The 23587-nt window shown below is 48.0% G+C and overlaps 1 protein-coding gene across 1 annotated transcript in view; it reads right to left on the bottom strand.

Annotated features, from left to right (window-relative positions):
- GPC1 (glypican 1) overlaps positions 1-23587 on the bottom strand; it is a 215669-nt gene that overhangs the window by 10302 nt on the left and 181780 nt on the right. The window contains exons 3-4 of the mRNA XM_052804994.1: positions 18480-18871; positions 1519-1684 (exon numbers count right to left, since the gene is read on the bottom strand). Of these exons, the coding sequence (XP_052660954.1) occupies positions 1519-1684; positions 18480-18871 (558 nt within the window). The remainder of the gene's footprint in view (positions 1-1518; positions 1685-18479; positions 18872-23587) is intronic.

Genomic DNA, 23587 nt, shown 5'->3' on the forward strand with positions numbered 1-23587 from the left:
GTGTAAACCCTTGGGGAAGGGAATATTCCTCCCCCTCTTTTGCAGCAGCCTCCCAAGTTGCTCTCATGGGGGGTACTTCCAATCAGCTGCCATAAGTTGCCACTTGGTTCGTTAGCCCCCAGAGTGAGGCAGGCAGCTGGCCAATGCACCTCACTGAGCAAGTGCACCGGCCTCTGTGTGCAGTGGCTTGATATTTATTTTGCAATGTCCCTTGAGAGGTAGATGACACTCCTTGAACTTCAGCAGGGTTTTTACTGTTAACACCACCACATATCCACCCTGAGCCAGCCTGTCAGGCTGCAGCTGGCTAGTGAGCTGGCAGTCTTGCTGGCCAGGAAGCGGATGCCAAGGCAAGGGAAAAGGCCAAGTCCAAAGCTCATCTCCTCTGGTACCTGCCTTCCATGAGCCTAGACAAACATCAAGGCTCCCTCAGGTCTCAGGACACTCCAGGTCTAAATGTACAACCTGGGAGAGAAAGAGGAGCTTGCTGGGTGATGGTCTGTGGGAACAAGGAGGAGTGAGATCTTTACCGTTGCAAACACCCTCCCCTGATGGACTGCAGCTGGGGAGAGGACATGTGCTGTAACACAAACACACAATTTTCTAAACACAGACCCTCACCAGCCTTAAATTATGCCCATCGGCTCTACAAGCCACTCTCAGCAATAGTTCTCATTTAAACCAGGAGCCACAGGTTCTGCAAAACAGCTGAGTGACCCATGAGGTCCTCTTAAAAGAGTTGCCCAGATCTGATCAGGCAATGCAGAATTTCCTGCAGAAACGCCTGGTTGAAGTTCTCCAGCCTGTGTTGCACAGGAGATCAGACCACATCATCACAGTGATATTTCTGGCTTTAAACTCAATGAAATGGACATCTCTATACAGATACAACCCACTTTAAGAGACCCATAATCTTAGCTGAGTGAGAAAACAAAAATGAAATGAGCTCTTTTCTTATTTAAAATACAAGTCTAATTTTCCCATTCCTGGCAATGCCTGTAACTTCCCCCTCCCCATGTATTTATTTAAGACACCTCTTTCTGTTTAGAAGTATGTGATTCTGATTCCTTTGCTCTCTGCCCACGGAAACAGTTTTTGGCTAGTTTCTAGACTACCTCCCAAGGAGGGCTGCAAGTGCTTCTCCTGTGCTCTCACAAGTGCTCTGATATGGATGAGGAGGCAGCTCTGACAGTGTACAGGTGGCAGGATCTGTCCCTAAGCTTCAACACTTGGGAGGGAAGGAAGAATGACTTGAATGCAAAGTGTGGGCAATCCCAAATGAGCACAGGCAAGATGAACACTCTAAGCTCTTGTTAGCCAGCCCAGCAGTGTCCTTTCTAATGGTATTAAAGCCCATCAAAATGTCCTGCAATAGCTTCTAGGTGTCAGATCACGGACAGAGAAACTGTGGTGTAAAAGAGCCTCCAACGGTCCTTTCTTTACTCTCCAAACACTACTTCAGAGAGTTCAAAAGGTGCTGAGAGGCAGCTGTGCTGCAGCAGAGTAAGGTCATCTTACCCATCAGGTACTTCCACTCGGTGTTCAGGTCTGCTTGGTTGGCCAGGCAGCCCTTCACAACGTTGAGGCAGTAGTTGTTGCACGGCTTCACACTGGACATGCCTCGGCAGTGCGGGCAGTACATCAGCTTCATGATGGCGCGAGTGCACTCATGGCTGAGAGATACCTGAGGGAGACAGATCAGAGTCAGACACACAGGCTGGTCGAGGGGGGCATGTGGGTGAACTACCCCCTTCCCTGAGGTGAAAGAGCTTGGTGTGATCTGAAAGGCAGCATGGCTCCCTGGGTGTGTGGCCCTGGGAAAGCCGCTTCCCCTCTCACTGCCTCTCCTTCTCCCGCACCCTTCCTCGGGCGTCACTCCTGTCAGAGGGACAGGACCTCTGAGGCAGCTGCTAGTTCCTCGGGTTGTGTTTGAACCCAGGGTTCTGGGAAAAACCCGTATGTGAGCACCATCCCCCTTCCAGCCTGGTCTGATGGCCACACAGGCAGCCTGGGCTGTCCAGCGGCTGTAACTGTGACCCCGACACATGGTGCACATGTGCCCCTGGAGCCTCTGCAATCAGTGCCACAACTGTGCCCTTTCTGCAGGAAGGGTTTGTTGTCACTGTCTGGCAGACGCAGGTGTCCCACCACGAACTGCATCTCTGGCTTCCTGGGGGGATGCACCATGGGGGCCTGGACATGGAAAGTTCTCAGCTGGCATCTTTGGAAAGGAGAATGGTGTTGGGGGAAGACTTGAACAATTCCAAAAATATGGGCAATTGAGAGCACTCGACACTGGGAAGTGATTGCTCTCTGAAAGCACTTCAGGAGCCGCAGGCAGCCAGTGAAGTGGGCCAACACACCCCATGCCAGTGGCTTGCAGGCACTGCACGTGCAGCTGATGCTTTGCAGAGGTGACTCTGGAGGTGGCTTTGCCACCTTTAATTAAACCACTCTGGTCCCATAAGCCCAGAGCCAGTGCAGGTGCAGAGCCCAGAAGGCACGGCAGCAGCCTCTGCAGCATGTCAAAGTCCCCTAGACCGTCAGCCATGGGACAGTGTCCCCCTCTGACTGCCATGGGCAAAGGGCTGTCAGTGTAAGCTGAGGGATGAATAACAACCTAGCAGACCCTGCAGAGATGCTGGCAGAGCTCAGTGCTCCCCTGTCTTATTGCTAAAGTGTTTTCTCCTTTGTGGTCTTTTTCCATCTTTGCTCAGATCCATTTGCAATCCCCTTGTCATTCTTTTAAAACCATCTACAAAAATAAACATAACTGACTGCATGCAAGTCTCCCTTGGTACCAGGTACTCGGCACTCACAAGGAGCCCAAAGGGGGAAAAGTGATCGAAGGGGCAAATTTTGACATGGAAAAATCCCTGAGCCTCGAGCTGCAGCTGCAATGCTGAGAACTGCCCCAACCTCTTTACTACTTGTGAAAAATACTTAGAACATGGCCTTTTAAGTTTCTTCTGGGGGACTCCAGTAAGATTCAGTTCTGAGGTACCCTTAGGAGAGCATGAACATGCTGAGCCCACTTTCAGAGGTTGAGAGAGAACATCCCTAAGCTTCCCCCCTCCTGAAACTGCCTGCACGGTAGCACCTCACTTCCAGTCAGCCTTGGAAAACAGATGTTGGATGGTGCTGGGGCTTCATCAGGCAGGAATGCATTAAAATAACCTCACGAGAACCTTCTTCAGTACCAGAACAAAAATCTCTAGGTCTCAGAGAAAGAACCCAAATGGAGACCGCTCCCCTGCCTCGGCAGCCAGAACAAGCCCTGAGATGCCTGCGGATAAACGCTGTGCTCCACTGCTGCCGGAGGTGCTGAGCCTTGCAGGAAACACCACGCACGCCAAGGCTTCGCTCTGCTTTCTTGGCGAGCTTTCTGCCTCCTTTCTGGGACAACTCCCGCAGACAGAAACCGGCGCCTGGCTGCCGTGCAGCTCTGCTGCCAGGAGATGGAGGCTTTGTCCCACCACACTGCCTGGGTACCGCTCACTTCATCCCCAGGAGAAGCCAACGAAGGCACAGCTGTCTCCACCCTCAGTGATCTGAGGGGGGATGCGACAAAGCAGAGGGACAGGCAAACAAAAGAATAGTTTCTATTTCATCTCAGGGTTTAAATAACCATGACTGAATAGTGACTGAAAAGACAACAGGTAAGAGCATGTTGAACACTAACACAGGCTGTAGCTGAAGACCTTCCGAAACCAGAGCATTTACACAGAAATCAGGAGATGTAGCTAGGAAGGGAGCTGTGACCTCTCCTTCCCCAGATAGAGCGTTTGCGCACATGAATTATATGGTGATGCTCCAACCAGAGCATGTAATCTGCACAGGCAATTGGGTCCTGAACACAACTTTGTCTCCGTGTTTTACCGGCATGCCCCATCACCACTTGTCCCGGCTGATAAGCCAGCTGTGGCCATGGAGCACTGTAACCTCACACAGCACAAACTGGGCTGCAACATCCCGGGAGCTGCGGCACAAATGAGTCACATAGCTGGGCCCTGAAGTGTGGGACTTTCCACAGTCCTGATGAGAACCAGGGAGCAGCCGGATGGTTTGCCTGCACCCACATACATCTGTGGTTGCACTGCGCAGCCTTTTGGAGTGGGAGAAGCCAAAGTGCTTTGGCTGGAAAGTGGGATTGCAGCAGCCCCTGCGCAGGAAATGCCTGTGGGGTGGTGTGGGCCAGCCATTCAGTGGCAGAGAGGACAGCTACCAGCAGCTAGAAAACAAAGCTATTTGGTACCCTGCCAGAGCCCGTGGGGGACATGGAGAGAGGCAAGTGACAGATCTTGGATCAGAAAAGCATCTCCAACACGCTTAGCTTTAAGGTACGGTGTAAACCCAGCAACTATACTGGAGCTACCCAGGCGACCACAGCAAGCCCGTATTTAAATGAAGCTTGTGACAGGTCCAGTTGGCATTTCACAAGTATTTCTGCTCGCAGAATTTATCCTGGTCTCTGTATTTACTTTTGTGTGTGTCTTTTTCCGACAAAACAGAAAGGACCTTCACACCCTGAGCACAGCATTCCCTTGACCACTGGAGAGTAGTCGTGCAGGGCCATCCGTGCCCTGCCACCACACAGAGCTGCAGAAGAGGAGCAGCAGCGGGTGCCCACCTACTCCATCTGGCCTCTGGCACGACTGGCAAGCATGGGCAGCTGCCAAGGCTCCCCGTGATGCAGACAGCTGCCTGCCGTCCTGCAACCCACCTCCTTCTGACCTCTCCATGGCTGTCAGCCAGCCAAAACCGCCTGTCCCCAGTTACACTGCCTGCACCCACACCGGTGCCCACAGAGCAGCCACCTCCTGCCCATGCAGCTCTTGTGGGCTGTTGCCACCTGCTTTGGGTCAGTGGGTGCAGGCAGAGCAGCAGGTGAACAACGGTGCCCGAGGCTCAGGCTCAGCTCCTGAGGGTCTGGGGGGAAAAAAAGCTGCTTTGCATCTCAGCAAGGATCATTTCTGGATGTCAGAGAGAAGCTGTGTGTGTACTGCCAGCCTGTCACTCTTGCAAGGTGGCTTTGTGTCCTGGAGGACAGTGGAGTGCCACACTGCCCCAGGTGTAGGGGGCCTGCAGCGTGCAGGCGAGGTGGCACCCCTCGCCCATGCTCCCCTGCCCCAGAGCCTCTCCTCTGAAGATGAGCAGGTGACACATCCACCACCAGCTGTTGCTCTGCTGAACCTGGCAGGTGCCAACTGTTCAACTTAATCTCTTGGCAGAAAGGATAAGTATTAATTTTTGCAGGTGGAAGAGGCCAGGCTCCACTCCCTTTCCCCAAAGAACAACCCAAACCTCTCCTGTTGGCAGCAGCACTCCTTTTTCACAGGCAGGCTGCAGAAGCGAACCGACAACAGAGGGATGAGAGAGCAGGACGAGGAACTTCAGAGCGCATTTTCTGCATGTTTTGCTTGGCCAGAGCTCAGTTCCTCATTGTTCCACCCAGCCAATGGACTTCTGCTCCACACAGAGCAGAGGAGAGCAAGGGCTTGGGGCTCCCCCTGGCCCTGATCCTGCACCATCCCTTTGGGGGACTTCAAACATCTCTTAGTCCTTGTGGATTAGTTTGCTGAAGAAAACTTCCAGGGTTTTTTCAGGTATGCTGTATCCACACAGGGGAATCCCAGCCCCAGTTAGGAGGGGCTGAGATTCCCTCCCCTGTATGCATACAGCAACACAACCAGGAGAGTGCTGCAGCTCTCCTGCCTGCTCACCTCTCAGGCACAGCCAGCTCCAGCAGTGGCACTGGGGAGAAGAGCTCCTCAGGCTGGAGCCGTGAGACCATGTGCCCCCCATGGCAGCTTGTTCCAGATAAGCACCCCCACAGTAGAGAGTGAAGCAGTTTCTCCGGGCTGGCAAAGTCAAGACTGACCTCCACCTGCACATCGAGATATCCTCACTTCATTGTCCCTCTGCTTTCACCCTTTAGCCTTTAAAAGGACCTGAAACATTATGACCTACCCCCCTGCCCAACAGCTAATGGATGCCAGCTAAGACCTGATGGAGAGTCCCTCCGGCTTCCCAGTGCAGATTTGCAGTAACTGATAGATCAATAAGCAGCGTCCTCTATTCATCATAGGTGGCCTGAAAGCAGGAACGCACGAACTCCTGCAGATGGAGTGAAAGCTAACATAATTTCTTCATCTTTAAATGATCTGGCACAGCATGAAGACAGTACATGACAATAACTGATTTCTCTAAGTACCATCAACCTGGCCCAGCCTGTGGCTGGTTCTCCTTTAAGGACATAGGGTTCTCCTTTAACTTTAGTGGCATCTATAGTCTTTTCTTAGCTCAGTGACCTAGCGACTGCATTTAGATGTCAAGAGAACATGCACAATACATTGAAGAAGCCATTTCCCAGGGATCTGAAAAGAAAATTATTACTGAGAGATATGGCTTGGAGCCAGGGCACTCCTCATTCAGTTGTCAGAGGTATAAATAAGTACACAAAACAAAGCTAAGCCCAGCCTAAAAATACATTGTTCCTATGTCATTGCTCAGTTAAAATCCACATACCCTATTCTGATCCCAGTGACATCAGTGGGTACAGTCCCTTAAAGTGTAAGCCCAGTGATGAATTGATAAGGAAAAAATATTATCTTCTAAGATATACCCTAAATAGGGGACAAATCAGTATTGAGCAATAACTGATTTTAATTAAAACTACTTTACAGCTGGGGATACAGTAGTTGATTTGAGTAGCAATGAGGTAATGCAACGGGAACAGGTGGCTGCCTCATAAAAAGCCCCATTCCACCACAAGCGCTGACATTTCAAGGAGGTTGTCATCAGGTATTATCCTGTGACTGTGGCTTGTAGCATGAGCCGAGCTCTGCGCTTTTCCATGGCTACTTTCCAAAGCCTGATGTACCCATGCTTTGTTGATGGAGCCACCCGACCAGATGTGAATTGCTGGAGGCAAGCGCTTTGCCAGAGCAAAAGATCTTTGCAGACTCCCTTGTATCATGTCTCAGATGGAGCTGGAGCTTGCTCGCAGGTTTGCAGAGCTCACGGCACAGCCACCCAATGTGACTGCTGAGCTGGGGCTCACTGTGCAACTACTCAGCACCGGCGTTTGCACAGCAGCCAGCAGAGAATGGGCACGTGTGGAGATAATATGACAGAAAATTGAGAACACATAATTCTCAGCATTTGGTGTGGCATTGATTTCCCTAATTTTTCTTCCTCCTGAGCAACGTTTAAATCAATTACAGTAAAATTAATGACTTTCGCAAGCAATGTGCTGAGAAGATGGGCTGGGGGATTAGTCGCTAACTGGGTTCCTTGCCACCCCCCAGCCAATTTAGAAAACATTCAGTGTGAAGGCTTCTAACAAAAAACAAAGCTCCTGCCAAGTATTTTATTAATATGCTTTCCAAGCAGAGAATCACAGAAACACAGGAGGCTCAGGGGTAACAACCAGTCACCTACTCTGTCTCCCTGCACTGAGACACATTTGAGGAGAGCTAAGTTATCCTTCATATTACCTAAAACATAATTTCAGAACAGTTATAAACTTTCTGAAGTGAAGATACAGGGAGACGAAACTACTTGTAGAAACGGAAAGCACTCGGCTCAAACAGGCAAGACACCCCTGCACAGACACTCGAGGGACTGAAGACACCTGAGTGCAGACAGTTCATGGGATGGCCAGGGCTTCAGTCTCTGTAGGACTCACAGCAGAAGGGCAGCGCTCTGGTTAAAATGGGCTAGATTTTTCCAGAACATAGGAAAAAGCCTTCTTGTCCTTCCTCTGTGCCTTTAAAGAACAAATCAAGCTTGTGATTTGCATGTTCAACCCAAGTTACCCATCTTTGCACAGATACACATGCTCACAGATAACCAAAGCATGTTTTATAGCCATGGGACACTTCCCTCTCAGACTGACCATTATCTGTTCTTTCTTCCACTAAAGCACCTACCTAGGTTATATGTTGATTTTCCAAACAACACCTACTGATTTGTAGACCTCTTTTCAGCACAAGGTTTGGTGCAAGTCACAAGGGATGCAAAAGAGGGGTGCAATTCCTCCTGGCCTGACCCTGGACCTCTCTGAATCTACAATAGTGGGAGGTTTTTACCCTTCTGAACTGGGACCTCATTTGACAGGTCACACAGAAGAACAGAGAGGTGCAAAGAAGAGACATGTTTTCTGCTGTTACCCTAATGCCTACTGCCTGGAAATTACTCAAGAGCCTCCGAAACACCCTGAGTAATATCAGGGCACAGAAAGGACCACGGAAGTGATGATATGAGTCTTATATGTTACTGGGTTTTCACAAGTGCTCTGTCTCTCTTAGCTACAAGCTGCCACACCCTCTTCACTCCAAAAAGCATTTCTTTATCCAAGCCAACTATTTCCTGAAAAGCTGGCTGGAAAGACCAAAGAACGAATTGTGGGATGCAGAGAGGAAGGCCCTGGGGAAGAGTGACCAAGAGGCACTAGTGCTGGGGCAAGCTCCGTACATCATGTCCAGGAGTTACAGGGTCTTTTTGGTCCTCCATGCAATGATCCTCTCTCCCCCTACCAGCTTCCTGAGTGTTGGAGAAAGGTTGAGCTTTAGGAAGCTACAGGCATCTGGAAAATCATTTTAACAGTGGCAGTATCAAGCTGCTACCGCAGCAGCATGGCATGCGGTTTGGCTGTGCTGCTGGCTCTCGGGCACAGCACGCCTGGCTCCGGCTGGCTGTGAAGGGTGAGCCCAGCTCTGCTCCTCCTGCAGCTGGCGGCAAGGCTCCTCCTGCGCACATCAGGAGGCGGCCAGCTCCTTTGGCACCCAGAACCTGCAGCCAAGCTGCATATGCTGCTTTTGAAGTGCTGGCTTCAAACAAGGAAAAGAAAAAAAAAAAAAAAGAACCCCCCAACCCCTAATCCTTTCTCCTTTTGAAGCCTGGCTTAAAAGCAAATGAGAACCTGCAGCCTAGCTGCAATGTGATGGGACTCCTTGGCCTTCAGGGGCCTTTAAGTACATCTGAAAGGCATTTACCACCAATAAAATAAGCTGAGCTGTTGCTGTTATTTTTCCCACCCCCCCCTCCGCTTGCACATTCACCCCCAGGCTGCTGTCAGCCATCTGTGCCTTGCTTCCCAAGGGAAGCAGGGTTAGATAAAGAGGAGAGATTTGGGGATGGAGAAAGAGGCCTGGGTAAAAAATACAGGCTGCTGGAAGTGCTGTCAACCCCCTTGGCTTGTCATGGGGACACGGGCAGGTTGGCTGATGGAGGGAGAAGGCTGAGCTAGTCCCTAACACTGTTGGTGGAGGTGGTGTTCTGTGGGCTCTATCCCCTCTAAAAATTTTGTCCAAGGGAGTCTGAGGGTGGCATGCAGGGAGCTCCCTGTGGTGTTGGTGTTCACCGAGCTGGACCACGTCCCTGCTGCATGGCTGCTCTCCTGGTGCCTTCCTGGCTCTAGCCTCTGAGGAGCAGTGCAGACCCAAGGTGGGCATGGGGACCTGTAGAACTTGGCTGTGGTTTTGGTGTGATGGGGGGATGGTTGGGGTGAACCCAAAATACCTCCAGACACATCAGATATATGTCAAAATGTGCCTGCACTAACTCTCAGGTATAATTTTTGAGGTAGAAGGACCTACTGCCTCAATGGCCATCCTAACCTCCAGAAGCACCAGCTAAACCCAGCGACATCAGGCAACTTAGGTTTCCAAACCAACGGATGCTTTAAAGCCAGCGGATAGCAGGCAGCTTTCTAGAGGCAGGCACGTGTGCTGGGCAGCTAGAGGCAGAAAGCATCTATACCTGGAGACCTCCACAGGTTTGGGGGCTGAACAGAGCTATGCAGGTGGCTGCAGCTGAGGCATTCATAGCACCCTCACTTACCTTCTCGTGCATGTTTTAAAGACAGGTGATAGAAGTAAGGGAAGTTCTTCCCACCAGCTGTGAAAAACCCATTCTGGGGTAGCATTTAAGAGAAAACAGGTCAGTTCTTCAATTCACAGATCAGGCTGTGTGCACTGGGAAATGCAGGTGGGTGTTCAGACCCACTCCAATTACCCCAAATCCCTCAGCTGGAACTGTACAGTTGGGGTAAAGTTGTCAGTATGAAGAACAGCAGCTACAAAAAAAGGCCAAGCAGGGGAGCGGATCCTTCTGGGCCGGTGGTGAGGAGTGCTGTGGAGCTGCCTGTGGGACAATTGACAGCCCAAGAACTGGCTCAGAAAGCCAGCCTTGCCCTCCCTTTTATAACAAGACCAGCACCAGGAGGACAGGTTTGTGTTTCACCAGGGAGCTGGCCGGCTCTGTGATCAGGGCTATCTGTAACGTGGCAATTTCATGTTGGGAAACATTTCATTTTTACAGTCTCCCCACAGAAGGACTCTCAAATACTATGACCAAAAAAAGCAGGGCTGTGCTGTTCTTTGGATCTCCACGTGTGCAAGCCAGAAATCAGGGCCACGGCTGCTCTGTGCACCGGGCCATCCGCGCCCAATTTCCCCGGTCAAAGGAGCGGGAGCTGCAGGTGCTCCCAGCCCTCCGCCGGCACGGGGGAGCTGGTGCAGGGAGCAGACCCCGCTCTCTCTGCCACATGGTCAGCAGCTGCCTTGTGCATGTTTATGCCAGCCCTGATGTAATTAGCACCTTGACGTGTGTTAAATGAACCAAGCTTTCCAATCTTTCAGAATAAAATTCTAAAAGAAACAGCTGCAGGGCTGACAGAAATATGATTCTTTCAAAGTCTAATGAATTGTATAATCACTTCAGTCATTATTTTGCATCTTCCTTCCACAAATGCTCAGCCACGAGTCCTTGGAGCACAGTGAGTTTTAAGCCTCACCAAGCCTCACTCAAGATACATCAAGCATGTTTCCAAACCCCTGTCAGGGATCAGAAAGCGAGCGGGGTGCAGGTGCGGCGTGCTGGGTGGTGGCTGTGCAGGGGTCTGGTGGCAGGGGTAGGGCACAGGTGACCCCGCAATTCAGTGACCCTCTTGCTTTCACCTCCCTATGTTCAGCCCAGCACAGGGTGAGCGACACAGAGGATGGAGGCTGATGCCAAATCCACGCCCTTTGCGCTCCAGCGAACCGGAGCTGCTGTTAAGCCTGAGGCCAGACACACTGCCTGGGTCCATACCCACCAGCCCAGCAGCTAAATGGCCATTCTGCAGACTCAGGAAAAAACCATAAAAAACCCAAAGGCTAGGGTAATCCAGCCAAACTGGGGCAGCGAAACGGGGAGCAGTTGGCCCTGTCTCCCTCCGCAGCCAGTGGTGAGGGCATTTTCAGAGGGCAGTGATGATGTCTCCAGAAGGCAGTACAGCCTGCGAGGGACACCAGACCTGAGGGCAGGACTCACAGCTAACTGGAAGGATCTGCCCTGTCAGATTCCTGTCTAGTGCCTAACTGCCTTCGGATATTAAAATGAGGAAGATTCATGTGGATAGACAGGCTGCTGTCATGCTCCTCTCCCTCCGGAGGAAAATACTGCAAGCCACCACCTGCCTATTCAACACACTCCCTGCTCTGTTCAACTGATGCAGTTATTTCCAGCTGGTACAATTTTCAATCCTTTGAAACCTAGATTCAATTGACTTTTAACTACCAGGTAAATATGGGAGACATATATCTGCTTGCCTGCATTATTTCTATTATATTCAGAACACCTATGGGTTTTTATCCCTGAAGGGTTGTGATTTAAACATAATAATGGATAGAAATACTGGAAAGTAATATGTGAAATACATAAGGATGTGTTCAAGACTGCATGCTCCCCATCCAGCTCAATTTGAATCCGTCCAAACAAATTCCAACGTTATTGCAAAACTCTCTCCCGAGCTTTACATGCAGCGGTGCTGGAAAAGAGCAGTGGGCTGCGAGGGGTGCGTGTGGGGCTGCAGGAGCTGTTGTACCAAGTTGTTTAAAGCAGGAAGGCAGCTGACGGCACGTTGGTGACTCGGGGAGCACAGCCAGCTCGGGGAAAGGGATATAAAGCTTCTGTGTTTGCAGAGGGAATCATGCTGACTGGGACTTAGATCTAAAATGTTTTAAGCCAGGCAATCCCACATACAAACTGCCCATGGGCAGCTCGCCAAGAAAACATGAGACACTTCAGCAGAGGTGACACTGACCTCAGCAAGGAAGGACACGTCCCGGCCCTCCGCACCTGTGGGCCCCGTGGTGCCCAGCAGTGGGGCAGGTCTTGGCAGCTGTGCCAGATGCTGCGCACGGGCAGGAGGGAGCGAGCGCAGGAACAGCTGCAGGAACTAGTCCCTGAAGGTGCAAGAGCTTCTTTCAGCCTGTAGTCTAAGATGGTGTTCACAGGCAGGGGTGTCTGAAGTACCACAGGCTTCTCAATTCCTGGCATTTCAGTCCTCCTCCTCCTGAGTACAGCCAGACCTGCAAAGGGTGCTTGTGGCATTTTCCACCCTATGAATTAATGCTGGGTCTGCAGCAGCACAAACTTTTAGCAAAGGCACCGACTAGTTAATTTTCAGAAAGCCCCATCTGCGGTTTGCAACGACAGTAGGGGAAAAAAAGAAAAAAACCAGCAAGCTCCAGCAGTTGCTGTTTGTACCTGGCTGTGGTGAACTGCATCCTGCCCTCATCCCTACCAGTGACGCCAGCACCCTTAGGACATGCTGTTCCTGTCCCACACAGAGATCCCGCAGGACTCCGTCTCACATTACTTCCCCTCATTTTTTTAAAGGGGAGGCCAGCCCTGAGGCTGAACTCCTGGATGAATGGTATCTTCCTAAGCAGAGCTGTCTATAGGTACAGTTAGTTGCCATCTGAAGGTGGGAGGCTTATTAAATCCCATGCAAGCAAACAGATGATCTCCCTGAAGGAAAATGCTACCTCCCTTGGTGGGAGTAGGTCCCAGATGAGAGCTGCTCCCAGATGGAGACATAATTTACTGTGGCATCTTATGGCTCCTTGGGGCAAAGCTAGTCTCTGCACAATGGCATCCTGCCATTGAGTCATCATCGTAACACAAGAACACACACCTCTGCATGCAAAAACTGAACAGCTCCAAAGCAAGCCGTGGGATAACAGCCAGTGAAAAGGAAATAAACATGGTGACATGAGGATATTGCCACTCGCCAGTGCCATGGAACAACATTCTCGTAACATCTATTTACAAACACTTACACTGTCTTTTCAGGATCAAGGGGAGGCCAATTTAGATAAATGCTTAATTTTATTACAAAAGTGAAATCCTTTAAATGAAATAAAATGTTATTTATGGTTGTACCTACTTGCTGTTGATGCTCGGAATAAAGATAAGCCACTGAAAGGATGGAGACGTGTCACTGAGCACATGGGACAGGAGTTCACTGCACTCAAGCTGTTTTAGCACAGTGGCTTCATAAGTGTATGAGAAAGATTATATTCTTCATTTTATCCAGTTTTATGGCTCCTTGTCCTGGCTTTGGCTGGGATAGAGTTAATTTTCTTTCTAGTAGCTGGTATAGTGCTATATTTTGGATCTGGTATGAGAATAATGTGGATAACAGACTGATGTTTTCAGTTGTTGCTAAGTAGTGTTTAGACTAAGTCAAGGATTTTTCAGCTTCTTATGCCCAGCCAGCAAGAAGGCTGGAGGGGCACAAGAAGTTGGGAGGGGACACAGCCGGGACAGCTGACCTAAACTGGCCAAAGGTGTGTTCCATACCATGTGATGTCATGCCCAGTATATAAACTGGGGGGAGCTGGCCCAGGGGTGGTGGTGTGGATCACTGCTTGGGAACTAAATGGGCATCGGTCAGTGAGTGGTGAGCAATTGCATTGTGCACCACTTGTTTTGTATATTCCAATTATTTTGTTATTATTATTGTCATTTTATTATTATTATCATTATTTTCTTCCTTTCTGTCCTATTAAACTGTCTTTATCTCAACCCATGAGTTTTACTTTTTTTTCTGATTCTCTCCCCCATCCCACTGGGTGGGGGGGGGAGCGAGCAACTGGCTACATGGTGCTTAATTGCCGGCTGGGGTTAAACCACGACACTACTTCACCCAAAAAGCAACTGGAAGCTGACAGACAAAACCCAACTATGTCCTTCCAGGCTATGGAAAAAAGTTGGGTATGAGAAATGGCCACCATCTTAAAGGACATGAGGACCAGGAATGACCATACTGTCTTTGTTTTATTATTGACTTGTTGGAAATGTAAAGCATGTTTAGATAAACATTATTTTCCATAAGTGTCCAGCACATTCAATTAACTATTTAAAACATTTATAAAAATTCTATTTTTGAGCCTTTTTAATTGGAATTCAGTTCCCATCCAAATGCAGCTAGACCCACCATGTGTTTAAAAACTACTCATATGGTAAATAGGAAAGCTGCCATTTACCTTATACTAACATAAAAGTTTAAAAAATAAGGCTGAAATGTATTGTGAGACACAGTATTGCTTCAATAAAAATGTAGTGATAGACGACCTTCATCAGTGAAATGAAGTACAGGATTTAGTGAAAAAGCCTATAATTAGTAAAGAAATTAATCATATTTAATTTCAAACTCAAATGAGAATCAGCCTTAAGAACATCTCCTGAGAAAAGGAAATGCAAAGAACTATTCAAATTGATTATTTGAGTAAGTGTTTCTTGCTTATGTAGCTGGTGTTGCTTCACATCAATCCCCACTACCATGGGGAAACTTAGAATTCAGGAGCAAGAAGCAACTAAGATCCAGCAAAGGAAAGATTGTCCTGACTGAGGAGCAAAATTCATTTTAAAACACCTCCTCTCCCTGCCTTCGGAAATAGAACATTATTTATTTACTTTTTCTGTGCTTTCATCTGAGATTCCCAGGTTGTCAGGCCTCCGAGGGGAATTTGAGGACTCTGGACATTTTTTGACGTGCATGGGGCAGCTCTCCTCCCTGCCCGTTGGTGCAGCATGGGCATGGCGCTGAGATGCACGAGGCCAGCAAGGACCTGTGCATGATTTCACTGTCCTGTCTGGGTGCCCTGGTGCGGACAGGATCACCTCTGCTACCTGACCCCACAGCACTTTGTGCAATAGTCCTGACCTAAGACTTAGATGCCTAAGCAGTATCGTAATGTGAGTAATAGATAACAAAACCAGCCAAGATATTCCTGTTTATCATGCTGCACGTCTCTGAGGATTTTTTCCTTTTGTTTTATAAGGGGTTATCTCTCAGCCCTTGCCATTTTTACCATCATAGTTTTGCTCCCCCCCCGCTGTATTTCAATTCACCTACACCACGTATTTCACAGAAGCACATTCTCACTCTTGTTGCCGAAGCCGGCAATTGCTCACGCCAAGTGTGGATCTCTGAGCAGCAGCTGGCAGGCAGCAAGTCTCCCAGCGCAAGGCCTTCACCTGTTCACATGAAGCTCATTGTTGCAGCAAACACTATTTTTGGGCAGGTGCCAATCTCGCAACCAAAGAAAAGGATCCTAAACAAAACTGGGATATTTCTTTTCTCTTGCCCTGGCATGCAGCACGAGGTGTGCATCTCTGGGGGAGCCCCTTCTCTGTGTGCCCTTCACTAAGGCTTTTGTGGCTGCTGCCATTTTGGTAGCTGCTACTTCAGGCAGACGATGAAAAACACACTTGGCATTGTGCAACTTAAATGAAAACCTGCAATTTGTGCTGAAAGAATAGGTACAGAAACATACAACCTGAATGTGAACACAGAGATGCTGCCCCAACACCCCCACCCACGCGTGGCACATCGGTAGCCCCTAAGCCTGTACCGGGGCAGGGCACCGACCCGCACATCCATCCCCAGGCCTGCCGCTCCACCTGGGCTGCGAGGAGCCGCACCAGCCACGCGTGTGCCCCAGGCCGCCTCCCACAGCCGCCGTGCAGATGGCAGCGCTTCCGCCGCTGTCAGCGTGGGGCCAGGTTGGTGGCAGGAACTGCAGCATTAAAAGCTTTAGATCTTGGTGTCAGAGCCTGCAGTCTGTCAGGGTGACTTTGCCTTACAAGCTAGGACGGCAGTAAAGATGAAAAATGGTTTTGCCATTTTCTCCCCGGCTGCCCTCAAACTATTTATTGTCAGTAGGATATGCAGAACGCCTGCTCCTGGCACACCGTTCCTGTTCCTAGCCCTGCGCGCCCACCAGACACCAGCCAAGGGCTGCCCGAAGCGATGGCTTCCTATGAGATCGGGCAGCTGGAAGCTGGGGAAGAAAGGCCCCCTGGGCACAGCGGAACGGCAGCAGGGATTAAAGAAATCTCACAAAGTCCCCACCTGTAGCTCAGTCAGGGCAGGCTCTTCCCCATTTTAAGACAGCCAGAAAATCTGGCAAACAGCACCAGTCTTTCTCTAGAATGCCCAGTAATGCAGACTTGGCACAAGGACCTGAAACAGCGACAGGATACAGGTGACAAACACTGAACTGGAAGTGTCTGAGAAGCCAAAACCAGGAGGGTTTTAATAGAAATCAGTAGCTTTTCTGGGATTTGAAAATAAATAAAACCAAAGTAATCTAATTTTTCAGAAGCCCAAGGCTAGGTAATTTATTTCTAAGTGTCCATTTAAACAGGCTTTCTTAGACTTCCTGACCAAAACACTCACTGCTGCTCTGTACAAAATTTCAGCTCAAAGAGTTACTTTTAAAGACAGCTGCTACCAGCTGACAGAAAAAGTCAAATCCCAGTCTCTGATCTTAATAAAAGTCTTATATACTTTCTCCTAATGTCATAAGTATAAAGCAACATAAAAAACAACTAAAACGAAAGCACCAGTTGCAGACCGAGTTCAGCACTTCACATCCATTTGGCACTAGTGTAAATGCACATCAGGTAAAGGAAAGTATGTAAACCAAGCCTTTTATTTTAGACACAGTTGAGGGCATCCGTAAAATGGATTTCCCACCTCAGCATTCTCACCCCCTCTTACCTAAAGCACTAAACCCATTCCTGAAGACAGGGGAAATGGGCCAGTTTTGGCCTTCGTTACAAAATCAGCTGTCAGGGAGGCTTTGCTGAGGTTTCCTGACTCAGTTCACGCAGATTGTGCTACAACAGCAACATGCCGGGTTAACTGCAACCCCAAGGAGGGCTCTTGTGAGAGAGAGGAATGGTTGGGACCCTCCTGGAAGACCCTCCATGCTGGAGGAACAGGTTGGGGGAAAGCAGAGGGAAGAGGAGGGTCTGTGACTGGTCGTGTATCCCACATTCCGTTTGATAAGCGATGCCAAGAGGAGGAGAATTCAGAAACTGTGGACCAGAATCAAAATCCAGTGGGTCAGAAGCCTACATGAAGGTGGGGGAAAAATATGCTGAATGTCGTTATCTCAGGTCGTTCCATTCTGCTGATACCATGACTGCAGTTGCCCTGCCAGCCTGCTTTACCCACCAAACTCGGCTACAGCCAGAATCACACACATCAAGCTGGAAACCTCTGCCATTCAGAGGATTTATGAAAAATATTTTACTTTGGTTCCCCCTGAAATTACATCATTCTCCTCTTTTATCTGTCTTAAGTGTCAGGAGAGTGTCATGTTAATGAGATGTACAAAGGCTTTTGGGTAGCTGAACAGTTTTATAGTCCCACATTGATAAATTAAAGCATTTGTCACTGTTACCACATTAATGTTTCTTCCTGAGATCAAAGTTTGGATTTGCTGCATCGAATAGTACCGTCCTCTGCTCTGCATTACCACGCATTACCTTGTGAGGAAATTAATTGCAATTCTATATTTTTACATTCACAGTTTAATCACTCCCTGATTCTCACACCTGCTGATTGCCATCTCCACATGCAGTATGCAAGTCATTTTTTTAGTATGGATTTTCCCCTCACTACCTGTGTGAAAAGCCCGAATATCTTGTTTCAGAACAATCACCTTCTTCTGGCTCTGAAAAGCTGCTTCTGCAGTAAAGAATACAGACAATTTCCTTCCTCCTGAAACCCTGGATTCAGTCATGTTAATTTACATTTATATAGCACCTTTCATCCCTGAAGATCCCAATGCACTTTAAAAACTCACCCTCTCTGTACACAGAAGCTGTACAAATATACAAGGCTACATAAACAGACACAGCAATCCCATCACTGACTGCTGAAACGCATCTCTCTGCACGTATTCCCAGCACGCTCGTGGCAAGTCAGCTCTGCACACCCTACGTCATATCGCCATCAAGGAGGAAAATAAGGCAGCGTGATTTAGAGGCATGCCATTTCCCTGTCGAGGAAGTGCGGGGAATCGAGGCAAGCAACAGAATGGCTTTACAGCCTGGGTGACTGACATCTCCTTGGCACTCTGCTGCATAGGTTAAAATGAGGTAAAGACTGATTTGTGGTGAATTATACCTCACTTTTTCTGTGCTATCAGTGCCTGTAGAAGCCCAGGCTTGTTGCTCCCTTCCACTGATGGGTGACCCTCAAGCAGTTTGTTTTATAAAAGTGAAAAATACCTGCTTGCTTTGTAATGAAAACATAAGGGGAAATAACGCCCCCCTCTCCCCAACAGCAGTAGTTGACTGGCTCCTGCCAATATGTGGATAGGGGAGAAGGAAGAACCCCAACATACCTGAGACACCTTTTTGACCACATCGCTGCCCACAAGAAAGCCCTGTGCATAGGAGCGTGCCGCGATGAAGGCTCGGGTTGCCTTCACCTTCAGGTCCCTGGGAACTTCCCCGAAGGGTTTGTGCTGCTCCGCATGTTTCACCATGCAGTCCAGGTACTCATCTGTGATATGGTACTGGGGATTCATCAGCTTGAAGAGCCGCTCCAGCAAGCGTGTCCAGAACTCATTGAGGGCCTCTTCCAAGTTGATGTTGGAGCCCCGGTAATAGCGGCGTAGCTCGCTGTACAAGTCCTTGAAGACCTTCATGTTTTGAGTGTACAATTCTCCGTACATGCTTGGAAAAGCATCATAAAGGGCCTTTTCTGACTTGTTCAACAAATCCTGGAAATAACCTGAAGAAAGAAGAAAAAGGAGACGGTGATGCATCAGTTGGACAAGCAGGAAGCCAATGGGCTGTGCTGTTTGGCAGCACAACCAAACGCCCTGAGAAAAGAGAAGGGCCCTAACAGAGCTTTTCCTCCAACAAACCTTACCCATAATCAACCCTGAGCCTTAGCTGAGAAGATTGAAGGAGGAACCCCCCAGTGCCAGTGCCAGAGAACCATGGTCTGGGCTTCTCTGCCTTTTCTGGTGGCCTCACCTAGAACCAAAATTGAGGCTCTTCTCTGAGCATGTTAAGGTACCATAGTGTTGGTCATAGGTTTTCTTTTCAGAACGCATCAACTGGCATTGCTTACATATACCGTAACTCGCCACAGTTGTCAGCCAACACCTTACGAGACACTCAACCCTGAATCAAGAACCAGCTGCTTCTGGCACAGAAGTTGACACTTGTTAAACATCACTAGAAAACGTAAACACACAAGGCTGCTTGGATGCTGCTCAGGCAATGGAGGCCTATCCTGTAATGACTGCTGTTGGAGTCAGACTAGTGTATCAATATTAGCATCCATACCAGAATGAAGCAAGATAAAGATTTAATCTAGAAGATAACCTGAAGTCTTCCGTTTCATCACGTGAAAGGTTGTTATTCCTCCAGTATTGCCTGCTCCTACCATCACACAAAAGTGATGGCTCTTCTGGAGAAGACTGCAACTTCAATTTTAAAACAGAACTGCGTGCCCCCACCATTTTCCTTTTTTCTTGGAAGGCTGCCATTCCTGGCTGAGGCAGTGATAATTTAGGGAAGCCAGCAGGACTCCAGTACAACATACGTGTCTGAAGCACAAAGCACAGCAGTCTAAGACAAGGTCCCTGCAGGCACAAGCTCTTCTTTGGGGCAGCACATTTACTTGAAGAGGACGTGGCTTTACTCTGACTAGCTGTCGGACCTACCAACCCAAAACCACCATGATCCAATGCACAATTTGAAGCTGCCTTTGGAGAGATCACTGCAACTTGTCCGAGTCGCCTTTCTTTCCTGCCTCACTGCTTATTTTCCAATGCGTTATTTCCAAAGCCCTGGTGAGATGGAGCAGGGCTACACCAGCGATGGTGCCAACCCTTCACAGAGATGCCCCCATCAAGCCTAGCCATCGCAGCCAGCCTGGCTCTGAGGCACAGCCCGTAAAGCATGTGCCAGAGTCCCAAGCTGTGACAGGAACGGGCACGTCTTATTATGTTTTTAAAGACAGGGCTGTACTCAAGTGTTTTGAACTGAGGCCAACATTATCATGTTCGAGGTTCTCTTCCCATTTGCTCATTTGGATTTGCATCCTGCTTTTGTTTCGGTATAAACAACTAAATGGTTTTACACCCTAGGTTCAGTGGTCGTAGAAGTGACAGAAATGCGACTCTCTTGCTACATACAGCAGGGTAAAGATGACAGATTCAGCTCCTCCCTTACCAACATCTTTAGGTACTTCCATCCTCTTGACTGACAGTTGCCTTCAGGCTCTCTGAGACTGCACAGTGGGGAACTCACAGCAGGACCAGCCTGATTCAATTTATTGATTTACATAAGCAACTTTTATCATCATTTAAGTCAGTGAGAGGAAAAATTATTTAAATAATCATTTTCATTTCAATTACATATGTACTTTTTAGGGCCTTTTTGAAGCAAACCTGATTATACTATTCTTTAAATCTAAATTACTATTTTTTTTTTGGTGATGTATGATAAGCTCTAGTTGGAGGGAAACCGTTATTCAATTAAAATCAAACAGCACGTATTTAGGTATATAAATTAACTTCATTGTGCTAGGCATATAAGAAAAGAAAGAAAAACTTCTGAAAAATGCATATTGCATGTACAAAGCTTTATTAAACAAAGTATTTTTTGAGAGAACAGCACTGACTACAATTAAAGAGCTCTGAAATTTTAGAACTAGTAAAGCTCATTTCCATGTGTCTTGTTTATATTCACAGACTGGAAAGGCCATTCAAGCTTCCTGCATTACCAATCTCTCATTGGCTTCTTAGATTTGAACAAAGCTAAAACTCAACAAGCAGATTGAGCAAGTGAAAACACTCTCTGCATCTGCACCACAGGCTGCTAATACTGAAACTTCTTGTATTTTAACAAACCGATACCAAGCATTAATAGCCTGGCTTCCTCCAGCCACAATCATGTACTGCTTAACAGTTTAAAATTTGATTTAATTGCTTTTAAAAGATCATAAGCAAACTAGGTCTTAGCAGAAGTTTGATTTAATCACTTATGCATGTCCTGGTTTCAGAAAATGAAAACATGTTATCTAAAATGTTGAATAAAAACTGTGGTTTTCAAGTGTACTTTTGGAAGAAATGTATTCTTACTCAACCTGACCTGGGTGGCAGTTTGTATCTCCAAACGTTTGTACTGGGATCCCTCCGTCTCTCAAATGACTGATCTGCATGTGTTTCTCCATCTTTCCTATTAAAACTGGATTTCTTCCTACAGACACCAGTAGGTGTAAGTGTGCTGCCAGCGGGCTGTCAGGGCACCCAAACCACCTATAAAATTACCTTGTAATGGGGGGTTCCTAATACGAAAAAAGTCAAAAGCTGATCCCATCAACAAGTACTTTGCTAAAGGACCTCAGTTTAATAAGAAGGGATGCCTGCAGCATGTGCTGTCCTAACACAGCTTATCAAAGCCTCTCCTGTGGAATCTCAAGACAAAGGGCGATTTGACCCCTGCTCTCTCCCTGGGTCCCAGCTCCTACTCCCCTGCCCCAGTTGCCAGAGAGGAGCTCTCTCCCAAGGTAGGACAAGCTTTCTGCAAAGCCCGGGGCCTCTCATCCCAGCCCAAGGAAATCTTTTGGGTCTGTATTTCCCCCCACTCAAACAGTTCAGCCATCACTAGTCCCAAAGTCAGCAGCACATGGCAATTTTTCCTACTGACAAAATTATCACTGTGAACTGCAGGGTGCTAACACAGGCGAGAGCTTTCCTTTTACCAAAAGGCCTCATCTACACTGAATAATTGTACTATATGTAATTAAAACTTGGCAGTGTTACTGGCACATACATACCCATCCTGGTAACCCTGATTCATTGGCCTCTATGCAGACTGCTCTGCTTCTGCAAAGCGCTCAGGTATTCCCTCTCACAGCCATGGCTCTGTCCCCAGCAGAGCAGTTGTGTGCACCCACTTATAGGAAATTTTGGCTACTCCACCAACGGGTGAGAAGCTGCAAGAGGGTGATTTACTATTTGGGAGCTTCTCATCCAGCATTTCTCTCCGGCCCTAGCGTTGCACGTGAGCCTGGGCTACAAAGATCACAGTTGGGGCAAGCCCATGTCAGGGCTGCCGCGGTCCCTGAGCTGCCAGCCCAGCTGCTCTGGCACTGCTTGCTGTGAGCTGAGTCCGGATTGATCCTGCTGCAGCATCACCATTTCTTGTTGTATAGTCACTCTCCCCTGCAGCACCTCCTGAAGGGACTCACTGCTGGGCTCAGAAGCCAAGCAGATAACTGCCAGGCAGACTATTTGTCCTGGCAGGACACTTTTTGGGTCTGACTAATCTGAGGTGGCTTCATTTTTCTGTTGCCACAGCCTTCCTACCTGTACAATGAACAGAGATAGCATTCACCCACAACAGACACAAAATACAAAGTTTCTCTTATGCTGATATCTAAAAGCTGCTTCGTAGCTTAATGTATCACTCCAAGCACTGCTGGTTACCCATTCACAATTTAATTAAACTGAGCTGAAATTCTCTTTCTTGTATAATCAGTGTTCGTTTCTCTGTGACAAGCGACACTAACTGAATAAATTGCTCAGCAATTCAGGTACGACACGCAGCTTGGCACTCACCATCCAGAGGAAGAAAACACCAACAAACGCAGCCCAATATTTCAGTTCAAGGTAAAATGACTTTCTTTGTATGGCTACAGGAGAAACAAGATGTATATCTTCCTGTCAAAAAATTGGAAACTGCTCTCAAAAAAGTCCAAGCTAATTAAGAGTTGATGAACTGTTACTCCTCACCTAAGTGAGAGAACACCAATTACAGTCAATTTGTTTGTGGCTGGTTCTCAGAAAGTTCTTCCAGATTTCACACACTGAGAAAAAAAAGAAGATATCTACATTATCTAGGGAAAATTAATTAGCAATTAAGTCTAAATGTGTTTGTGATGAATGGCTGACCTGGCAGGGAATTTAAATGCCCATTTTGCAGCATTAGAAGGCACTAAGAAGTGGGGTTTATCAAGAGGGATGCACAGAAGCTTGTGCTCACTGCCCTGGTCCTTGGCAGGATCTCAGCCTGCACCACTTGTACACTTAGCACAAGTATCTCCAATTAACACTGCATCTTCTCCTTAACAGTCCCTGCCTACTAATATTCAACCTTTTAATGTATTTACACAGGCGTCGTAGATTAAGGATATGCAGGGCCTCAGGGTAAAACAACTTGCTGAACCACAGTCCAGGCATCTGTTCTTCTTGATTTCAGGTAGAAGCAATTATTTATTCTAGGGGAGGCACTCCATTATCTGTAGCCATGGTGAGTGGGGGACCCTTAGGTAACCCGGGTGGTTGGAAACCTCTAATAATACAGCTGTCCCACTATTTCTATAAGAGGTTAAAAATAACCATCCAGTGGGTCCATTTGGATTTATTAACTTGCACTTGGTCCACCACTGCTGGGTCTGCCCTGGCTCCCAAAGGATGATTAGAGTCAT

Source organism: Harpia harpyja, chromosome 12 (assembly GCF_026419915.1).
Source record: "Harpia harpyja isolate bHarHar1 chromosome 12, bHarHar1 primary haplotype, whole genome shotgun sequence".
In the NCBI taxonomy this organism is placed as follows: Eukaryota; Metazoa; Chordata; class Aves; order Accipitriformes; family Accipitridae; genus Harpia; species Harpia harpyja.